General features: G+C 39.1%; 1 protein-coding gene across 1 annotated transcript in view; it reads right to left on the reverse strand.

Annotated features, from left to right (window-relative positions):
- Epg5 (ectopic P-granules autophagy protein 5) overlaps window positions 1–18,087 on the reverse strand; it is a 1,526,775-nt gene that overhangs the window by 328,050 nt on the left and 1,180,638 nt on the right. The window contains exon 37 of the mRNA XM_090380318.1: window positions 17,092–17,262. Coding sequence (XP_090236444.1) covers window positions 17,092–17,262 — 171 coding nt within the window. The remainder of the gene's footprint in view (window positions 1–17,091; window positions 17,263–18,087) is intronic.

The following is an 18,087-nucleotide window of genomic DNA, read 5'->3' on the forward strand; positions in this document are numbered from 1 at the left end:
CCAAAGTGGACCTATTCTTATGGAAGCTGCACTGCAACCTGGAGAGGAGCTCATTTGTGTCCAAATACCATATAAGGTGGGCACTGATCATTCTCTCCAGGATTTTGCACAGACAGCTAGTCAGAGCAATAGGATGGTAGTTTGTTGGGATTTTGGGATCCTTTCCTGGCTTAGAGAAGGCAAGCACAATTGCCTTATGCCAGAAATACAGAAACTACTCTTCTTGAAATATTCTGTTATATAGAAAGAGCAGTTGGTCCATGGATTTCGCTGACAGATGTTTGATCATATCATATGGATCATAATGGATAAGATCTGGTCCAGCAGCACTTGCTTGGTAAGAGTTAGAGCTGTTTCTAACTCTTTCATGGTGAAGGGCCTATTATAGGGATGAGGATTTTTAGATTTAAAGTTAATTGGCTGCTTTTTGAGTTTCTTTCCAGACCAGAAATTCTTTATAGGAATGATTTATAGAAATCATTATAGGAATTAAGCCATTATTTTGGCTTGGTGGGTCCATCAGGCTGCTTCTGAGGTACTTAGAGCTTACTTTTGTCAGTCTTGGATTTATCTTTTCTGGGGAGGTACAGATGTTGTCCAGTGTCCATTTCCTCTTCAGCAAAGAGTTTCAAGACAATCATTTTGTACCTCTTCTTCCTCAACATCCATGCTTTCTTGGGTACTAGGGTGTATTTCAACTTTCTTAGTCTTTTCTTACCTGTGGAGCAGTAGGAGGTACTGATATAGGAGTGGCAGCTGATAGGCCTATCTGTGCAGATTTTTGTGAGCTTAAGAGGTAACGTGTGATGGCAGTGGATGACTCTTTTGGAGGAATGATCACCTGTCTGAGTTCTGATGGAACCTCTCCCCGCTACCTTCTGGGTATAGGTGGGTTTGCTGATATTTAGTTTTCACCATTTTCATATATATGCCTCGTGATATATATATGTTCAGCTCTGCCTTAAGTCGTTGAATTTTTCTCTTCTTTCCACATCTGGCATGTTCGTGAGTAGGCTGGATGTTCCTGCTGGCAGTTAATGCAGGTGGGTTTTGTGGCTAAACATGCTGTTCTTTTGTGGTCCTTTGCACCACATCGAGTGCAGGCAAGGACTCCATGGCAGGCCATTTGAGAATGTCCATATTTCTGGCACTTAAAGCACCATAAAGGATTTAGAACATATGGACACATTGAACAGTTAATGTAATCAGCCTTAACCTCATTGAGAGATGTCGGTGAATTGAAAATCAGGATTATGTTTCTTGTTATTACAAGTTTCACATCCCTACGTGCATTAATTCTCTTAACGACAATAATTCCTATTGGTTTTAGCTCAGAACAGATTTCCTTCTCGGTAACCTCAAGAAGGTCCCACTCTGAACTGACACCTCTTGTTGAGTTTAGCGTTCTATGTGATGTCGCTGTTATAGGTATTCCTCTGATTGATGTTGCTCGGAATTGTAGCTGCTCAGACTGCCTGTCATTTTTGGTTTCAATTAAGATGTCCCCAGAATGGAGCCTCTTAACTGATTTAGGGGAACCTGCTAACCCCCATAAAACACTTTCTGTATAAAGAAGGCTGACATTTTGTCAATTGGTTTTTTGCTGGTTGAATGTGTATCTAAAAACCGTGGGACAGGCCCTGATGGTATTTCAGTTCACTGCCTCTTTGTAGCAATAGTGCTGTCTTCATCTATATTTGCAGATAGGGACCGAGTTGGGGGCCCTGAATAAATAACTTTATCAGGAATCATGAAGTTTTTGAAGTGGTTCAGTGCATGGGCCGCCCCCCACTGAAATACCATAGTGAATAGTGGGCATCCCTTTGGGCCCAAAAGGGTTGCCCACTACCCAGCATGCAATAAATGCACTCAGGAGTGGGACGCCAGGGCTACCCAGACACTATATTTGCACCACCGCTAGCCTGAATCCTGTCCCTTGGACCATGAGGGTACGGGTGTTACATTGACCATTTTCAGGTGAGCCTACTAGTCAATTGATCCTAGTTAGACCTTCCAGGTCCACTCATCTTGTAGAAGCAGGGGCCAAAGTGGTGTACTGAAGCTGGGCCCTTCAAGTGGTGTACTGAAGTTGGGCCCTTCAAGTGGTATACTGAAGCTGTGGGTATTGGATCCCAGTTATGCATCTGGAGGACTAGCAGCATATCTGGGAGATCCCTTCACCATGTACATGTGCCCACATCGAAGGGTCCTCATTTGCTGCTTCTTTTAATTCAACTGGATCGATTCTATCAGCCACAAGTGCTTTGTTTACTTTAAGCTCCAACAATTTTGTCTTCCAGTAGTTCTAACACCTGCCACGAATAGAGGTGTAACTGATTCTTGCATTGCTTCTATTGGCACACATATTAAATTGTGTGGTTTGGGGGGGGGGGGGGGGTTAAGGCCTGATTCAGATCAGGGACATAGTTTTATATTGTTATCATTATCAGTTTTCAATTTTTAGGAGCACCAGTGACTAAGACCATATTGCTCAGTTACATAATGTTAGTAAAAGTGAATGTTCATGGGCTGATTTGCATGTAAAGGTAGAAAATTTTGGAGTATTGGTTAATCATCAGTGTAGACATAAAAGCAATATCAGAACTCTGATAAAACATATGCAAAATTTGAATGTCGTAAGTAAAATTCACAGAAAGAATATACAAGATAAGGGAGCGAGTAATTTTATGTTTCCGTTAAAGCACCTCAAAGATTCTAAAATGGTCACATAGATTTTCGCCTAATATTTAATCAGCAGTGAGGAATCAAAATTTTTTTATTATCTTTATTTGTGAACATGCTAATTCAAAGTTGGACACAAGCACACCAAGCAAAACTGCAAGTGTAACCTTGCTATAAACCTGAATCTTCCTAAAGCCTCATCATTCCCAATTTTTTTTTTTTTTTTTTGTGAACCCCAAACACGAGAGGTATTAGAATCTATAGTACGTAGTACCGTGCTTGGGTTGGAGGTTGAGAAGACGAAAGAAGATATTTGATGACAATGGACTTGAACTTCTGTAGATAGTAATTTTCAAGAAATACGTATGAAGGAAGGTTGTTCCAGAAAATGGCAGTTGAATGAATAAATGAGGAAGATGAAAAGATAGTTCTGTGGGTTTGAAGTTGGACAGTAAATGGATGTTGGCTGGTAGCGGCATGTGTTCGGACTGTTTTGAAAGAGAGAGTGGGAATTATGTTTGTTTGTTATTTGGTTTTTAGGAGCATTAGCAACTAAGGCCATATTGCTCCGGGATATGCGGTGGTCATTCCCTGACCTTTCCGCATCCTCCGTATTTGGTGGTGATGGGCTCGAACCACGGTCTAATCAAGAAGCATGTGCTATACACTGCTGCTCCTTCCCACCTGGCTGAGGAGGCGCCAAAGCGGGAATTATGGAAGCCAATTCAGAAGAAAGTGCCCATGGAAGTATCTGTAGAAGAGGCATGCAGCAGAAACAGAACGTCTATGAGAAAGCGAGTGGAGAGAGACTCTGTTAGAGATGAATCTTTAATTAATCTAACTGCCATCTTCTGAATGGAATCAAGAAGCCTGAGAGAGGTTTTGGGGGCACCACCCGAGATGTGGGAACAATATTCCATGGCAGGGCGGATTTGCGATTTATACAGAGTGAGCAGCTGTTTGGAAGAAAAGTAACGCTGTGAGCGAAAGAGAAAAACCAAGTTTTTTAGATGCAGAGGAAGCAATATTTGTAATGTGCTTGTGCCAAGAGAGATTAGAAGTCAGGGTAATCCCCAAAAGAGATATATCATTTTGACTAGAAATCGGAGTGTCCCTAAAGATAAGCATAGGAGCAAAAGAATCCTTTTTGCGAGATATAAGACAAGACTGAGTTTTAGAAGAGTTGAAATCAACTAAGTTGTCTTTGCCCCACTGGAGAATTACATGAAGATCGGCATTTAAGGAATTGGTAGCAGATTTTCGAGAAGTTGAAGCTGATTGAGCAGGACAAGGTTTCTCAAAATGGAAAGTGGAATGCAATGTGCTACCATCGGCAAAACTATGGATAGGATTTCCAGTCAATGGAAGAAGGTCATTAATATACAAGAGGATAAGAGTGGGGGAAAAAACTGAACTTTGGGGGACATCGGCATTAGTGGAGAAGTTAGAAGACAGAGAGCCATCTACCATCACTGGCAATCGTTGATCAGACAGAAGGTTTCTAGGTAGTTTAAGAGTTGGCGGTTAATTGATTTCTCCATTACTTTAGAAAGAGTAGAAGTAATTGCAATGGGACGATAATTGGAATGGAGGGATTTGTCACCCTTTTTAGGAACTGGCTGGATATGAGCAAATTTCCAAGCAGAAGGAAAAACACCTTTAAAATAAGAAAGTGAAAAAAGCGGAAAGAATAGGAGTAAGTTCAGGAGCACAGGTTTTGAGAACAAGTGGAGAAATACCATCAGGACCTGGAGCTTTCTTAGTATCAAGAGTCATCAAAATCCTTCTGACATCCTTTTGACGGAAAACCACAGGAGGCACTGAATGGAACATGTTGGGAATGGTGGGAGGTGTTTTACCAAGAGCATTAATATATGAGTTGGAGAAAGAAGAAAAGAAGTCACGCAGGTCATTCCATTTTGCATTCTTGTAATGCCAAACAACACGAGGTTGGGAATAGCCATGAGATAAAGGTTCCATTGGAGAAGAGACAATCACCAAGTTGTGATCTGAAGTGCCTAAAGGACCTCTCACTTCGACCGTGTACTTAGAAGGGTTGTTTGTGAGAAAAAGATCAAGCGTATTGGCTGTATGATTAGGATTGTCCGGTATTCTTGTAGGTAAATGAACAATCTGTGCTAGGTCATTAGTAATTGCAAAAGCCTCAGCATCTCGACCTGCTGGGTCGGTGTGACTAGAAATTAATTTGTTGTTGTTGGTATGAATGTTTCACGACACAAGGGCAACTGTGGCCAATATGTGTCTGTCACCATCATTACGTTCATTTTAATGATTTAGATGGATATATCAGATTGTATTTATTATTCCTAGATGTTTAATGTATATAAAGAGCTCACTTAGGTTTGCTTTGTCACCAAGTACATGAGAGAGGGTTAGAGGAGTTTGCAAGTTTGCTAATGATTGGAAGGATGTGAAATGAACAGCTGAATAGGATGGACAATCAATCAGGATGTGCCTTACTGTAAGTTGTATCTGACAGACGGAGCAGAGCGGGGTTGGTTGGTTGGTTGTTGTTGGGTTTTTTTGGCGCAAAAGCAACTTTGGCCATATTGCGCCTATCTGTTAATGTTTAGTGACAAAGACATTTATATTTCTTAAATATGATTTATATCTGGTCAAAATATCCTATTAATTTTAAATATCTAAATATATTTTCAATGTTGGAGTTATCGCCTAGGATTTGTGATAAGGTTAGAGAATCTTGGAAATTTATAGGGAGATGGAAGGCTGATTGTCGCGCCATGTGGTATTGTGGACATTCTATAAGGAAATGTTTTACAGTGAGTTGACAAGAACAGTGAGGGCATTCTGGAGGATTTGCTTTGGTGAGTAAATAATTGTGCGTAAGATGTGTATGTCCAATGCGTAATCTGGATATAATGACTTCTTCATGCCGATTCTTGCGAAGACTCGATTTCCATGGCTGTAGCTCATGTTTTATTTGAAACAGTTTATTGTTTAATTCATTTTGCCACATTTGTGACCACTGATTGTGGTGAAACTGTTTTATGATTGGTCTGTAATCGGTATTTGGAACTTTGCAAAACCTTTGGTTTGTGTTTGTAGGATTCTTTGCTGCTCGATCAGCTCTTTCATTACCTTCAATGCCTGTATGTCCTGGGATCCAAGAGAATTTTACTTGCCTCATTTTGCTTTTAAGTTTCACAAGGCGAGCTTGTATCTGATAGAGAAAGGGATGTGATGGAGTCTGTCTTTGTTGGAGAGCTTGTATTGCACTCAATGAATCTGTGTAGATGAGATGTTTTAGAAGAGGGGAAGAATCTATGTATTTTAAGGCCATTTGTAGGGCGAATAGTTCAGCGGAATAGCTACTGCATTGGTTTGGAAGTTGTTGTGAGAGAACAGTGTGTGGAAATACCACTGCAGCACCAACTTTGGTGTCTGTTTTAGAGCCGTCTGTATATATATGAAAGTATTCCGAGAACTGTGATGCGTGGGCTGCATGCATCTGTTTTATGTTGACATTTGCCAGAGTGCTTTTTCCCCATTGTGGAAAATAAGTGTCACAGTTTGGCGTGAAAGTGTGCCATGGTGGAATACTTATGCTGTTATCCTCGTGTACATTTTCAAAGTTTAGGCCCCATTTTGAAATTGTTTCTTTTGGTCGTATTCCGGCTGGTTTATTTACTGTGGGTTTATTGCTGTAGAGGATTTCCCACTGTGGATTGAAACGATACTGCCAAGTAGGATGGTGAGGAAGACTTCGGATTTTAATTGCATAGTTTAATAGCAGCATTTGCCTCCGGAGATATAATGAGGGCTCATGAGTCTCTGCATATAAGCTTTGTACTGGTGATGTTCTGTATGCACCTAAAGAGATTCGTAAGGCACTATGAGGTATGGAATCGAGCCATTTGATGACACTTGGTCTACACGAACTATACACAGGGGCTCCATAGTCTAGTCTTGATCAGATTATAGCATGGTATAGGTGAAGAAGTGTGAACCGATCGGCTCCCCACTTCATTGCAGAAAGAACTCTGAGAATATTTAGTTTTTTTTGACAGGTTGTTCGGAGGTATTTGACGTGTTCCAAAAAGTTAAGTTTTTTGTCAAGAATCAGGCCAAGGAAACGTATACTATTTGCTAGAGGTATCAGCTGGTTTTCTAGTTTTATTTCTGGATCTAGATGCATTTTTCATTTTCTACAGAAGTGTACAGCTATTGTTTTTTGTTCTGATAATCTGTAGCCATTGTTTTTAGTCCACAGTTCTATTTTGTTCACTGCACTTTGTAATTGTCTTTCTATCATGTTCATGTTTTGTGAATGGCACGAGATAGTAACATCATCAGCATAAAGGAATGTTTCAACTGTTTTTGGCAGGTCTTTTATAATAGAGTTTATTTTGATGACAAATAAAGTTGTACTCAGCACTGAGCCTCGGGGTACTCCTTCTTCCTGTGTGTATATTTTTGACAGATTGTTTTGGTATTTTACCTGGAAGGTTCTAACTTTCAGAAAATTTTTTACCAAGAGTGGTATAAGTTTCCTCGCAAACCGATATTGTGGAGATCTTTAAGAATGCCGTATCGCCAGGTAGTATCAAAGGCCTTTTCTATATCAAGACTGATCATTATTAGATGCTCATTCCTTAGAAAAGCATTTCGGATATTTGCTTCTGCTTTTATCATGGGGTCCAGAGATGATCTGTTTTTACGAAATCCATATTAGGTTATGTTAAGTACGTTATATGTTTCCAGAAACCAGGTTAATCTGTTGTTCACCATTTTTTCAAGGATTTTCCCAAGGCAACTTGTTAGTGCTATTGGTCGATAATTTGTAGGGATCGTGTGATCTCTGCCAGGTTTTGGTAAGGCAATTATAAGGGAGTGAAGCCAGGAATTTGGATAGTAGTTTTCCATATAAATTCTATTGTATAGCATAAGCAATGCCTTTAGAGATTTTTGATTAAGTTGTTGGATCATTTCATAGTGAACTCCATCAAGTCCTGCTGCACTTTTCCTAGACTTAGCCAGAGCTTTCTGTAATTCTTCTATGTTGAAAGGTTGGTTATATGGGAGTTGTTGGTTGGTTTTAAAATTTAGTCTGTATTTTTCAGCTACAGTTTTAGTTTTCTGAAAAGATGGAGTATATGCCGATACTGCTGATATATTTGCAAAAGTAGTTGCCAGTAAGTTAGCGATTTCCTTGGGGTTGGTTATCTCCTGTCCATTCCAGATTATTAGTGGAGTTGGAACTGAAAGAAATTTCCCATTTAGTTTTCTGATTTTGTTCCATATGACACGGGTATCTGTATTTTTGTTAATTGTGGAGGCGAAACGTATCCACGATTCCTTCCTACTTTTACGCTGGAGATATCTAGCTTTGGCTCTGGCTTTTTTAAAATTTATGAGATTGATGAAAATGGGATATTTTCGGAAGAGATTCCAAGCTTTGTTCTTCTCTCTTTTGGCCATACTGCATTCTTCAGTCCACCATGCTGTGTCATGTTTATGGCATTTTCCAGATGACCGAGGAACTTTAGCTTCAGCTGCTATTAAAATTTGGTTTGTGACATGAGCTGTAGCATTGTCTATGGGCTGAGTGGTGATTATTTGTTCATCTATTGCTGCAATTGTTTTATATTTAGTCCAGTCAGCTTTATGGAATCTCCATCTTTTTTGGCCATCGTGATGTGCAACATCATTTGTTAGTATTTTGCAGATCACAGGAAAATGGTCGCTATTCAGTGGATTCTTCAATATTGACCATTCAATCAATGGGTATAGAACAGGTGAACATATGGATACGTCAATTGCAGAGGCTGTTCCAGTGGGCAAATGGATGTATGTCTCAGTACCAGTATTAAGGAGAGAGAGATTTTGCTCTTCCAGTAATTTCTCATTCAATTTACCACGTTTGTCTTGATGACGGGATCCCCACATGGGATGGTGACTATTTAAATCTCCCATAATACAGACCGGAGGTGGAAGCTGGGTTACTAACGTTTCCAAACCTGAAAATGAAAATTCTTGATTTAGGGGAAGGTAGAGTGAGACCAGTGAGAATGTAAAATGTATTGAGACTCGAACTGCAACTGCTTCCAAAAGAGTTTGTAGTTGGAGGCGTTTACACGGAATTTTGGAATCAATTAAGATTGCAACTCCACCATGAGCTCCTCCGGAAAATCTTCGGTCTTGTCTATAGGTACCGTAGTGGTTTACTGCTGCATTTCTTTGTGGTGTGAGGTTAGTTTCTTGAAGGCAGACGCCTACCGGGTGATATTTATCAACTAGATTGCGAATGTCATCCAGGTTGCTGCGAAAACCTCGACAATTCCACTGTATTATTGTGCGCATTATATTGGCTTTGTATTTGTATTTGTCTCTGACTTTTTACGAGTGGGGGTCTGCTTGGATCGCTCAGGCTTTTTCTCTTTTCTGGGGAAGATTGGGCGAACTTCCATCTCTTCCTCAGCATGTATCTCTAAGATTGGTTCTTCTGGGGCTTCTTTTTCACATGTATCCATATGATCATGGGCAGGGGGTTTGTCATCTTTATCTATGTTTTTAGTATTCATGATTGGTCGTGACATAGACGGCATTGTTGGCGGAATTGTAACAGGTGTATTTATGGCGTGATTAGAAGTTGAGGTTGAAGATGATTTTGCTGATGGAGCTAGGATTGAGCGAGCCCAATCAGAAATAGAGATGTTTGGTGGGACTGTAACGTTGGTTTGAACTGAAGTGGTAGTGGTGGTAACAGCAGTTATCTGTTTATGCTGTTGGACAGTTGCTGCATATGAGCGTGTTATTGTAATTGGTGATATTTGTTTCTTTGCCTCAGGGTAGGAAACTTTGTGCTTGGTTTTATACTTCTGAATCATTTTTTCTTTATTCCATGTTTCACAGTCTTTGGAGTAAGCGGAATGGTTGCCTCTGCAGTTTGGACACTGCAAGGTTTGTGCAGAACATTCGGCATGGATATGGTCTTTAGATCCACATGAAGCACATACAGCAGTTCCTCGACATACTGTCTGTGAATGCCCAAATTTTTGACATTTATAACATCTGATTGGGTTCGGTATATACGGTCGGACATGACAGTTCAAGTATCCGGCTTTTACAGATGTTGGTGGATTTGGCAAGTTGAAAGTTAGTATAATGTTTCTGGTTGGAAGTAGTGAACCATCCTTTTTGATTAGTATTCTTTTTACCTGAATAACATTTTGTTCTGAAAGCTCTTGTTTAATTTCTTCCTCGGATACATGTAGGAGATCCCATTTTGTTACAACTCCTTTTGAGTAGTTTAAGGTGGCATGAAGTGACACTTCTATGGGAGTTCCTCCAAGTGTTTTCAATTTAAGTAGCTTGTCAGAATGCTTGGATAGTGTTGTTTCAACAAGCAGGTCACCTGATTTTAGTCTGCGAACCATTTTTGGTGAGCCAGCGACATTCTCTAAACTTTTCTGGATCAGAAAAGGAGAAAGCTTGCTGACTGGCTGGTCAGTCAAAGAATGTATTATGAGGAAATGAGGCCAGATATTCTGGTCTGTATCCTTCTTTTGTCTCTTAGCAAAGGAAGGGGGTATAATCTTCCTGCTTTCTAGAATGTGATGGGGCATTGATCCCGCAAGAGTCAGTATTGGTATAGTCCATCTTTGCTCCTTTTAGCCCTTGGCAGAGAGACTTTTCTGCCAAGATTTCCGGCCCCGCCACGGGGAGGCAGGAGCAGTGCCTGGTGTGACCAAGCGAAGATTAGTAGGTATTAGTAATATACTATGAGAAAAAAAGAAAGGTGGCTTTCCTTCCTTGCTCTGTACAGGGACTTTTGTTACGAGAGCTGTTATAAAATGAATAGATTTTTTAACGATAAGAACAAAAAGGAACTGTAAATCGCACTGGAAGTACTGAGAAATCGCTTAGTCACAATCGCTTGGCACCCGGGGCCAGCAGAGCGGGGGATCTTCTCTTAAAAGTAAATGTTTGTGAGTGAGGAAGGTATGCCCAATGCGCAGTCTTGTTAATATAACTTCTTCCTGTCTATTTGTACGTGAGCTGGAATGCCACGAACATAGATCTTCTTTTATTCTGCGAAGTTTATTGCACGATTGGTCCCTCCAAAGTTGTTTCCAGATGGAAGTATATTTGATATGAAATACATCCCTATAATCTGTAAATGGTACAAACTGAAAGTTATCTTGTATATTAAGATCTGGATTTTTTGCGGCTTGGTCTGCATGATTATTTCCAGGAATTCCAGCATGGCTGGGAATCCAACAGATAGACACTTATTTTCTTGCTTTATGCAAAACTTCGAGTTGTTTTTTGATATGCTGAATCAAGATATTTGAGGAATATTTGCTGTTCTGTAAAGCTGCTACTGCACTACGGGAGTCAGTATAGATTAGAGCAGGTAGAAGTTGATGCTTGGTAATATCATCCAGTGCTAGTTTAATAGCATATAATTCTGCTGTGAAAATACTGCAAACATGAGGCAAGGAGACAGATATAATATATTCTGGTAAAACTACTGCGGCACCTACTGAGTTGTTCGATTTTGAACCATCTGTGTAAATCTGATGACTGCTTCTATTTTCAAAACTGTGCAGTGCATGAAGGTTCTGTATAATGATTGGAGAGATCTCTTTTTTATTCCTGTTTACAAGATGTGATATGGACAAAGGCACAGTCCGAATCCAAGGAGGTTCTGAGTTTATATCTACTGAAGAAATGTGCTGGAAATGTATTTCCCAAAATTGAGCTAAGTGTCTGAGACGCAATCCTACTGGTTTATTTTCATTTGGCTTGCAATCATAATTCCTTGTCCATGCTGGATCATGAATAACGGACCAATCTGGGTGTGATGGCTGACTGTATATTTTTGCCGCATACATGCACAGTAGATAATCTTGTCGAAGGTGCAGCGGGGGTTCCGATGCATCCGCATACAGGCTGTAAATTGGTGAAGTTCTAAATGCCCCTAGAGCTATGCGGAGAGCATTATGGTGAATGGTATTGTTGTTGTTGTTGTTGTTGTTGTTGGTTTTTAGGAGCATTAGCAACTAAGGCCATATTGCTCCGGTGCGGTGGTCATTCCCTGACCTTTCCGCATGCTTCGTATTTGGTGGTGACGGGCTCGAACCCCGGTCTAATCAAGAAGCATGTACTACGCACTGCTGCTCCTTCCCACCTGGCTACGGAGGCGCCCATGGTGAATGGTATCTAGGCGACGTAAGATGCTCCTTCTTGCTGAAGCATATATAGGAGATCCATAATCCAAACGAGATCTAATCAAAGTTTTATATAATAGTAATAATGTGGGCCTGTCGGCTCCCCAAGCCATTGAAGATACTGTGCGCAAGATATTAAGTTTTAAGAGGCAACTAGTTCGAAGTCTTAGTATATGTTCATGAAAGTTTAGTTTTCTATCTAATGTTAATCCCAAGAAGGAGAAATTTTGAACAACAGGTAAAGCAATTTTGTTGAAGTATAAGACCGGTTGAGGATGAAGACCACGCATTTTACAGAAGTGTATAACAGCTGATTTTTTCTCAGATATTCTATATCCATTATTTTTAGTCCATACTTCTATTTTGTTTATGGATATTTGGAGCTGTCGCTCTATTGTGTTCATGCTTTGTGATTGAAATGAAATGGAAAGATCATCTGCATACATATAGATTTCCAATGATGGTGGTATAACCTTTGTGATATTGTTCACACGCAGGGCAAACAGGGTTGCACTTAATACTGAGCCCTGGGGAACCCCTTCGTGTTGTATATATATTATAGATAAACAGCCTTTATAACGTACCTGAAATGTTCTGTCAGCAAGGAATTTTTCTATAAATTGTGGAAGTTGTCCTCTGTATCCTAATTGAAATAGATCTCGTAGAATTCCGAATCTCCATGTTGTGTCAAAAGCTTTTTCAAGATCTAGATTTACCATCACCATATGCTGCTTTCTTATAAATGAGTTTCTAATATTTGTTTCCACTTTGACATGTAGGTCAAGTGTTGATCTATTTTTTCTAAATCCAAATTGGTGGGGTGATAAAACATTATCTTTTTCAAGCAACCACGTAAGTCTATTATGCACCATTCGTTCAAGGATTTTCCCTAAGCAGCTGGTCAGTGAAATCGGGCGATAATTATGTGTATAGGAAGGATCTTTTCCGGGTTTGGGAAATGCAAGGACAATTGCATGCCGCCATATGGATGGATACAAATTGTTCAGAAAAATTCTATTATATAGAGCTAGTAGGATTTCCAGACAATCAGAGTTTAGGTGTTGGATCATAGTATAATAAATGCCATCGAGACCTGGTGCGCTATTAGGCAATTTTTTAATGGTTGTAAGTAATTCCTCTTTTAGAAATGGTAGATTATACGGATGAGATGTCTTAGTAGAGAAATTCAACTTACTCCGTTCAGCTTGCTCTTTATATTTTTGAAAGTCAGTGTTGTAGCTTGTAACTGCTGATATGGAAGCGAAAGAGTCAGCCAAAATTTCTGATATCTGGACAGTTTGAAAAACGTCGTGCCCTTTCCAATTGAAGATTGGAGATTGTGTGCTTGGATATCTTCCACTTAAAATCCGAATTTTTTTTCCACACCAAACCAGGACTCGAGTTCCTAGTAAGTGTGGAAGCAAACACGATCCAAGAATTTTTCTTTGCTTTTTTCTGAATTCTCCTCGCTTCAGCTTTGGCTTTTTTATACGCAATCAAATTGAGGGTAGTTGGATATTTTCGGAATCTATTCCATGCATGATTTTGTTTTGTTTTGGCTGTTCCACATTCTGCATTCCACCAAGAGTTGTACCGCATCTGCCTTGCCTTACTTATTTGAGGTATTGTAGCTTTGGAAGCTTCTAATAGTTGATCGTTGAAATATAAGACAGCGTCATCTATTGGCAGGGATTCTATTAATTGCTTATCCAGTTTGATCAATTGAATATATTTACTCCAATTAGCTTTTTTAAAATTCCATACTGTTCTGGTTCCTTCTGTGAGAGTCAATTGTGTCTGTATGGAACATACTATCGGAAAATGATCACTGTTGTAAGGATCATTCAACACGAACCATTCTATATTAGGATAAACTGATGGAGAACACATTGTTAAGTCCATTGCAGAAGTGATACCTGTAGCCAAACTGATATAAGTGTGAGATCCGGTATTCAGTAAATTCAGTTGTTGATCATCTATGAAAGTTTCGATTAAGTTACCTCTACTGTCTGTGTGAGAAGATCCCCACAAATGATGATGGGCATTCATATCTCCCATAAGGCAATAGGGAGGTTGCAGCTGCATAGTAAGATCGTTTAATTCCGATCTGGAGATGGGAGTATTTGGTGGAAGGTATAGGGACGAGATAGTGATAGAAATTCCGATGGCTATTCTCACTGCTACTGCTTCTAAGTTGGTTCTTAATGTTGTTTGCTTAGCTGGTATATTAGTATTCACAAAAATTGCCACTCCTCCTTTGGCAGTTCTGTTATCATTCCTGTCTCTCCGGAAAAGTGTATAATTTTGTATAATTTATAATTTATAATTTTTGTATAAAAAGTATAATTTTGAAATGTGAGTGAAGATTGAGGTGTTAGATGGGTCTCCTGAAGGCAAAGATATTATTCAGCAGTATAAACTGGCCTGCAGGCCAGTTTATACTGCTGAATAATATCTTTTATTTCATCCAATTTTCCACGTAAACCACGACAGTTCCATTGTATAATGATATGTTGCATTATTTAGGTCTCGGGACGATTTGCTGAATCTGACTGCGCTTTTGAGTTTTTCCGTTTATCATATTTGGGTCTGTCTTTCTTCAGAAAATTAGGACGAGGTGTGTCAATATCTTCTGCAGGGTGTAGTTCTAATACGTTCTCTCTCTGTTCATCAGTATCCATTTGGTCTATGTTTGTTTGTTTCTGTTCACATAGTTTACTAGATGCCGTTTGCTTTGTTTTTGAAGATGCTGCTTCTGATTTCTGCTTTCCAGGCACGGAAGTATCTTGCTCTTTAGCACTGGGTGTTTCTTCTGAAGCTGTTTTTGTCATTAATATTACTTTACTGCAGTCTATAATTTGATTTAGAGGTATTACTACCTCCGTTTGAGTGGCTATAGTTTGCTGTCGTTTCACTGCTGAAGCATAGGAACGTGAAGGTTTGGTTGCAAGTATCTGTTTTCTTGCTTCCGGATAAGACACTTTATTTCCTACTTTGTATTTTTGAATTTGCTTTCCCAATACCCACATTTCGCATGTCTTCGAAAAAGCAGGATGATTTTCGTGACAATTGGGACAGAGTGGTGTAGCAGAGGTGCAGTTTGCTTGATTGTGGTCTTTTGATCCACAGAGTGGACAGATGGGATCACTGCGACATGTCGCCTGAGAGTGTCCGTATCGCTGACAGTTGTAACACCTTATTGGATTAGGTATATATGGTCGGATTTTGCAATTTAAATATCCTGCTTTAACTGATTGGGGAAGTGAAGGATTGTTAAAGGTGAGAATTACTGATCGGGTTGGAATGAGAATTCCGTCTTTCTTCATCATTATCCTCCTAACATGTATCACTTGTTGTTCTGTTAGCTCGTGCAGTAATTCTTCCTCTGAAACAGTCAAAAGGTCCCATTCGGTAATAACACCTTTCGATGTATTCAGGGAATTATGTGGGGTAACTTCAACTGGTAGTCCTGCAAAAGTTTTCATTTTTAGCAATTTCTCAGATTGATGACTTAGTGAGGTTTCTACTAAGAGATCACCTGATTGTAATCGTTTTATCATTTTTGGTGATCCAACCATGGACTCTATAGTCTTCTGAACTAAGAAAGGGGATAATTTCCCAATGGGTTGTGGTGATAAGGAATGTATCACAAAAAAGAAAGGAACAGTAGGCTGAGAACTGTTTATTTTCATTCTCTTAGCCTGAGACATGTTCTGCTGTAAGTCATCACATTTATTGGAGTTAACTTTCTCCAATCTTGTGTTGTTAGTTTTTTGGTCCATTTTCAACTCCTTTTAGTCCTGGGTGATGGCTCTTCACCCAGGTCCAGCCGCGCCACGGGGAGGCAGGAGTAGTGCCACCAAGTGACCAAGCGAGTAAAATAGAAGGTTAGTACACAGAAAAATTAAGAAAGGTTATTTTCCTTTCTGCAACTTCTTCCTTATGCTTTAAGAAAGAGAACTCTTATTATATATTTGAATAACGGAAGAAAAAAACGTGTGAACTCAAAGTGAAAAGCTTATCTCTCTAATATAATCGCAGTAGCAGTCGCAGGGAAGATCGCTTGGCCTCAAGATTTGCTTGGCACCCGGGGCCAAATTAATTAATTTGTGTGAGCCACTATGGAATCAGGAAGAGCCTTGTCCTAGCTACCTTTAATAAACAAGTTCCATCTACTAACAAGGGTAAGGCCATACAGAGAAAAACTGTCTTGAAGATTCCCTCAAATCTTCAGTAAGGTTTCCAGTATACACTCTAACCCTGATTCTTCCTACTGTACCTGGGGGGAACTGCAGATACTGATACATTCTAATCTGACTTGTGGCATTTATTTTTTCAGCAAATCATCCACCAGCATATATCTACTGAATAATCATTTCATGCACAAATGATGTAGTTAGTTCCCACAAGAATAACAATAATAAGCTCCAAGGAGAGCATTATTATAAAATGTTCTTCAGAGAGCTTCATTATTCCTGCAAAATAATGACAATGATCTAAGGGGAGCTTTATTATTCTGAAAAGAATAACAATGTTCTCCTTAGACTCGTTAAAAATTAGTAACCTGCTTACTAAATCATCAATTTTCACTTCTTCATGATATCCATGATTTCCGTTACAACTTTCAATATACTATAAGCAGTGCCCTTTTTTAGAGGCCAGGAGTAAAATAAGATAAACATCCTTGCCGACACACCAAACAGAAAATGAAGCTGAAAAATTATAAAAATAATAAAATAAAGCCCACCACAACAAAAAAATAAAAAATAGAATGCATGGATGAAAATTTTCCAGAAGTGAAAACTCTGGAATTCTAGTGGGATATGTCTCCTTTTTCTATATGGACAGACTTCATTAGACTACTTTAAAATATTTCTGCTATATTTCCTATTAATCAGTATTGAAAATGATTTTTTTACTATAGTCTCTCAATAAAATCTGCATTATTTTGAAAGAGAGAGTCTATACTTGATAATTTTCCCTGAAGCTAATTTTCAGGAGTAAATTGCCTAGCCGAATAACTAATGGGTAGCACTTTTATTAAGTGCTACCCATTAGTTTAATAATTTTTTTTCAACTAATTAAAATAAGCTTTTTTGCAGTAATTGAATAAGCTACTACACTAAGGCATAAACAGATTAACCTCTGTATCATAATTTAATGAAAATAATTAACACAAATTAAAGAAACTAACCTTTATGTTTCTGGTGGTGAAATGTTAGGCAAAGAATAAACATCTTGTACATAATAAGAACTTGAGCTTCCATACCAGGAAGCCAAGGAAAAGCCAATTTGTCATCATTTTCTAAAGGATCAATCCATGGGTGGAATGCAGAATGCATATAGTTCCACACACTTTCAATAGCTGTAAGGCAATTAAAAAAAAAAAAAAAATCAAAAATAAACATTAAATTATGAGTAACCCATAACACTAAGCCTAAAATAATATAATCTATTGTGGTAGGCTGCTATTCATAAAGAATACAGGGTATACAAAATTTTACACCCTGTATCAAAACAAAATTTAGTAAAACTAAAAAATAAATAAATAATAATAAAAAAAAAAGCTAGGCCCTACATGTGATGCGATAAATAGAGAGTTGATAATCAAGTTCCTTCCAAACTTTTGTTAGGAATTTATCAATTGCAATTATGCATTTTCAGTGCTTGGTGTAAATATTAATGGAATTCCATTTACTAAGGAAGAACTGCAAAGATGGAACTTGGGGTTCCATGCAACTTCTCAGGTGCTACTTTTCCAAAACAGGTGCATAAGTTAATCACTGCAAAATTTTGAGTTTTTTTTTAAATTATATATATATAAACAGGGTGATTCACTACCAGTGCGACAAACTTGCAGGAGGTGTAGGGGGCACAAAGAAGAATCGGAATCACATAGCATTGCAGGGTCCGAAATGCCTTCGTCATGCGATAGAGGACGTTGAATGGGAGGTCGCATGAACAGCGATCCCGCTGGAAGTCAGCATTTGTGAACCGGTTCCCGAGGCAGTAGGATGGATGAGCATTCAAACGTTGAACTGGCCGACATGCACCTCGCGTATGGAGCTGCGGACTGTAATGGGCGTGCCGCTCTGCGCTTGTACCAGGAACGTTTCATGCACAGGCATGCTCCTCATTATACAATTTTCGCACGTGTGCACAGAAGGTTACGTGAGACTGGTTGTTTCAC

Source organism: Mastigoproctus giganteus, chromosome 8 (genome assembly GCF_048544385.1).
Source record: "Mastigoproctus giganteus isolate SK-2022 chromosome 8, ASM4854438v1, whole genome shotgun sequence".
NCBI lineage: Eukaryota > Metazoa > Arthropoda > Arachnida > Uropygi > Thelyphonidae > Mastigoproctus > Mastigoproctus giganteus.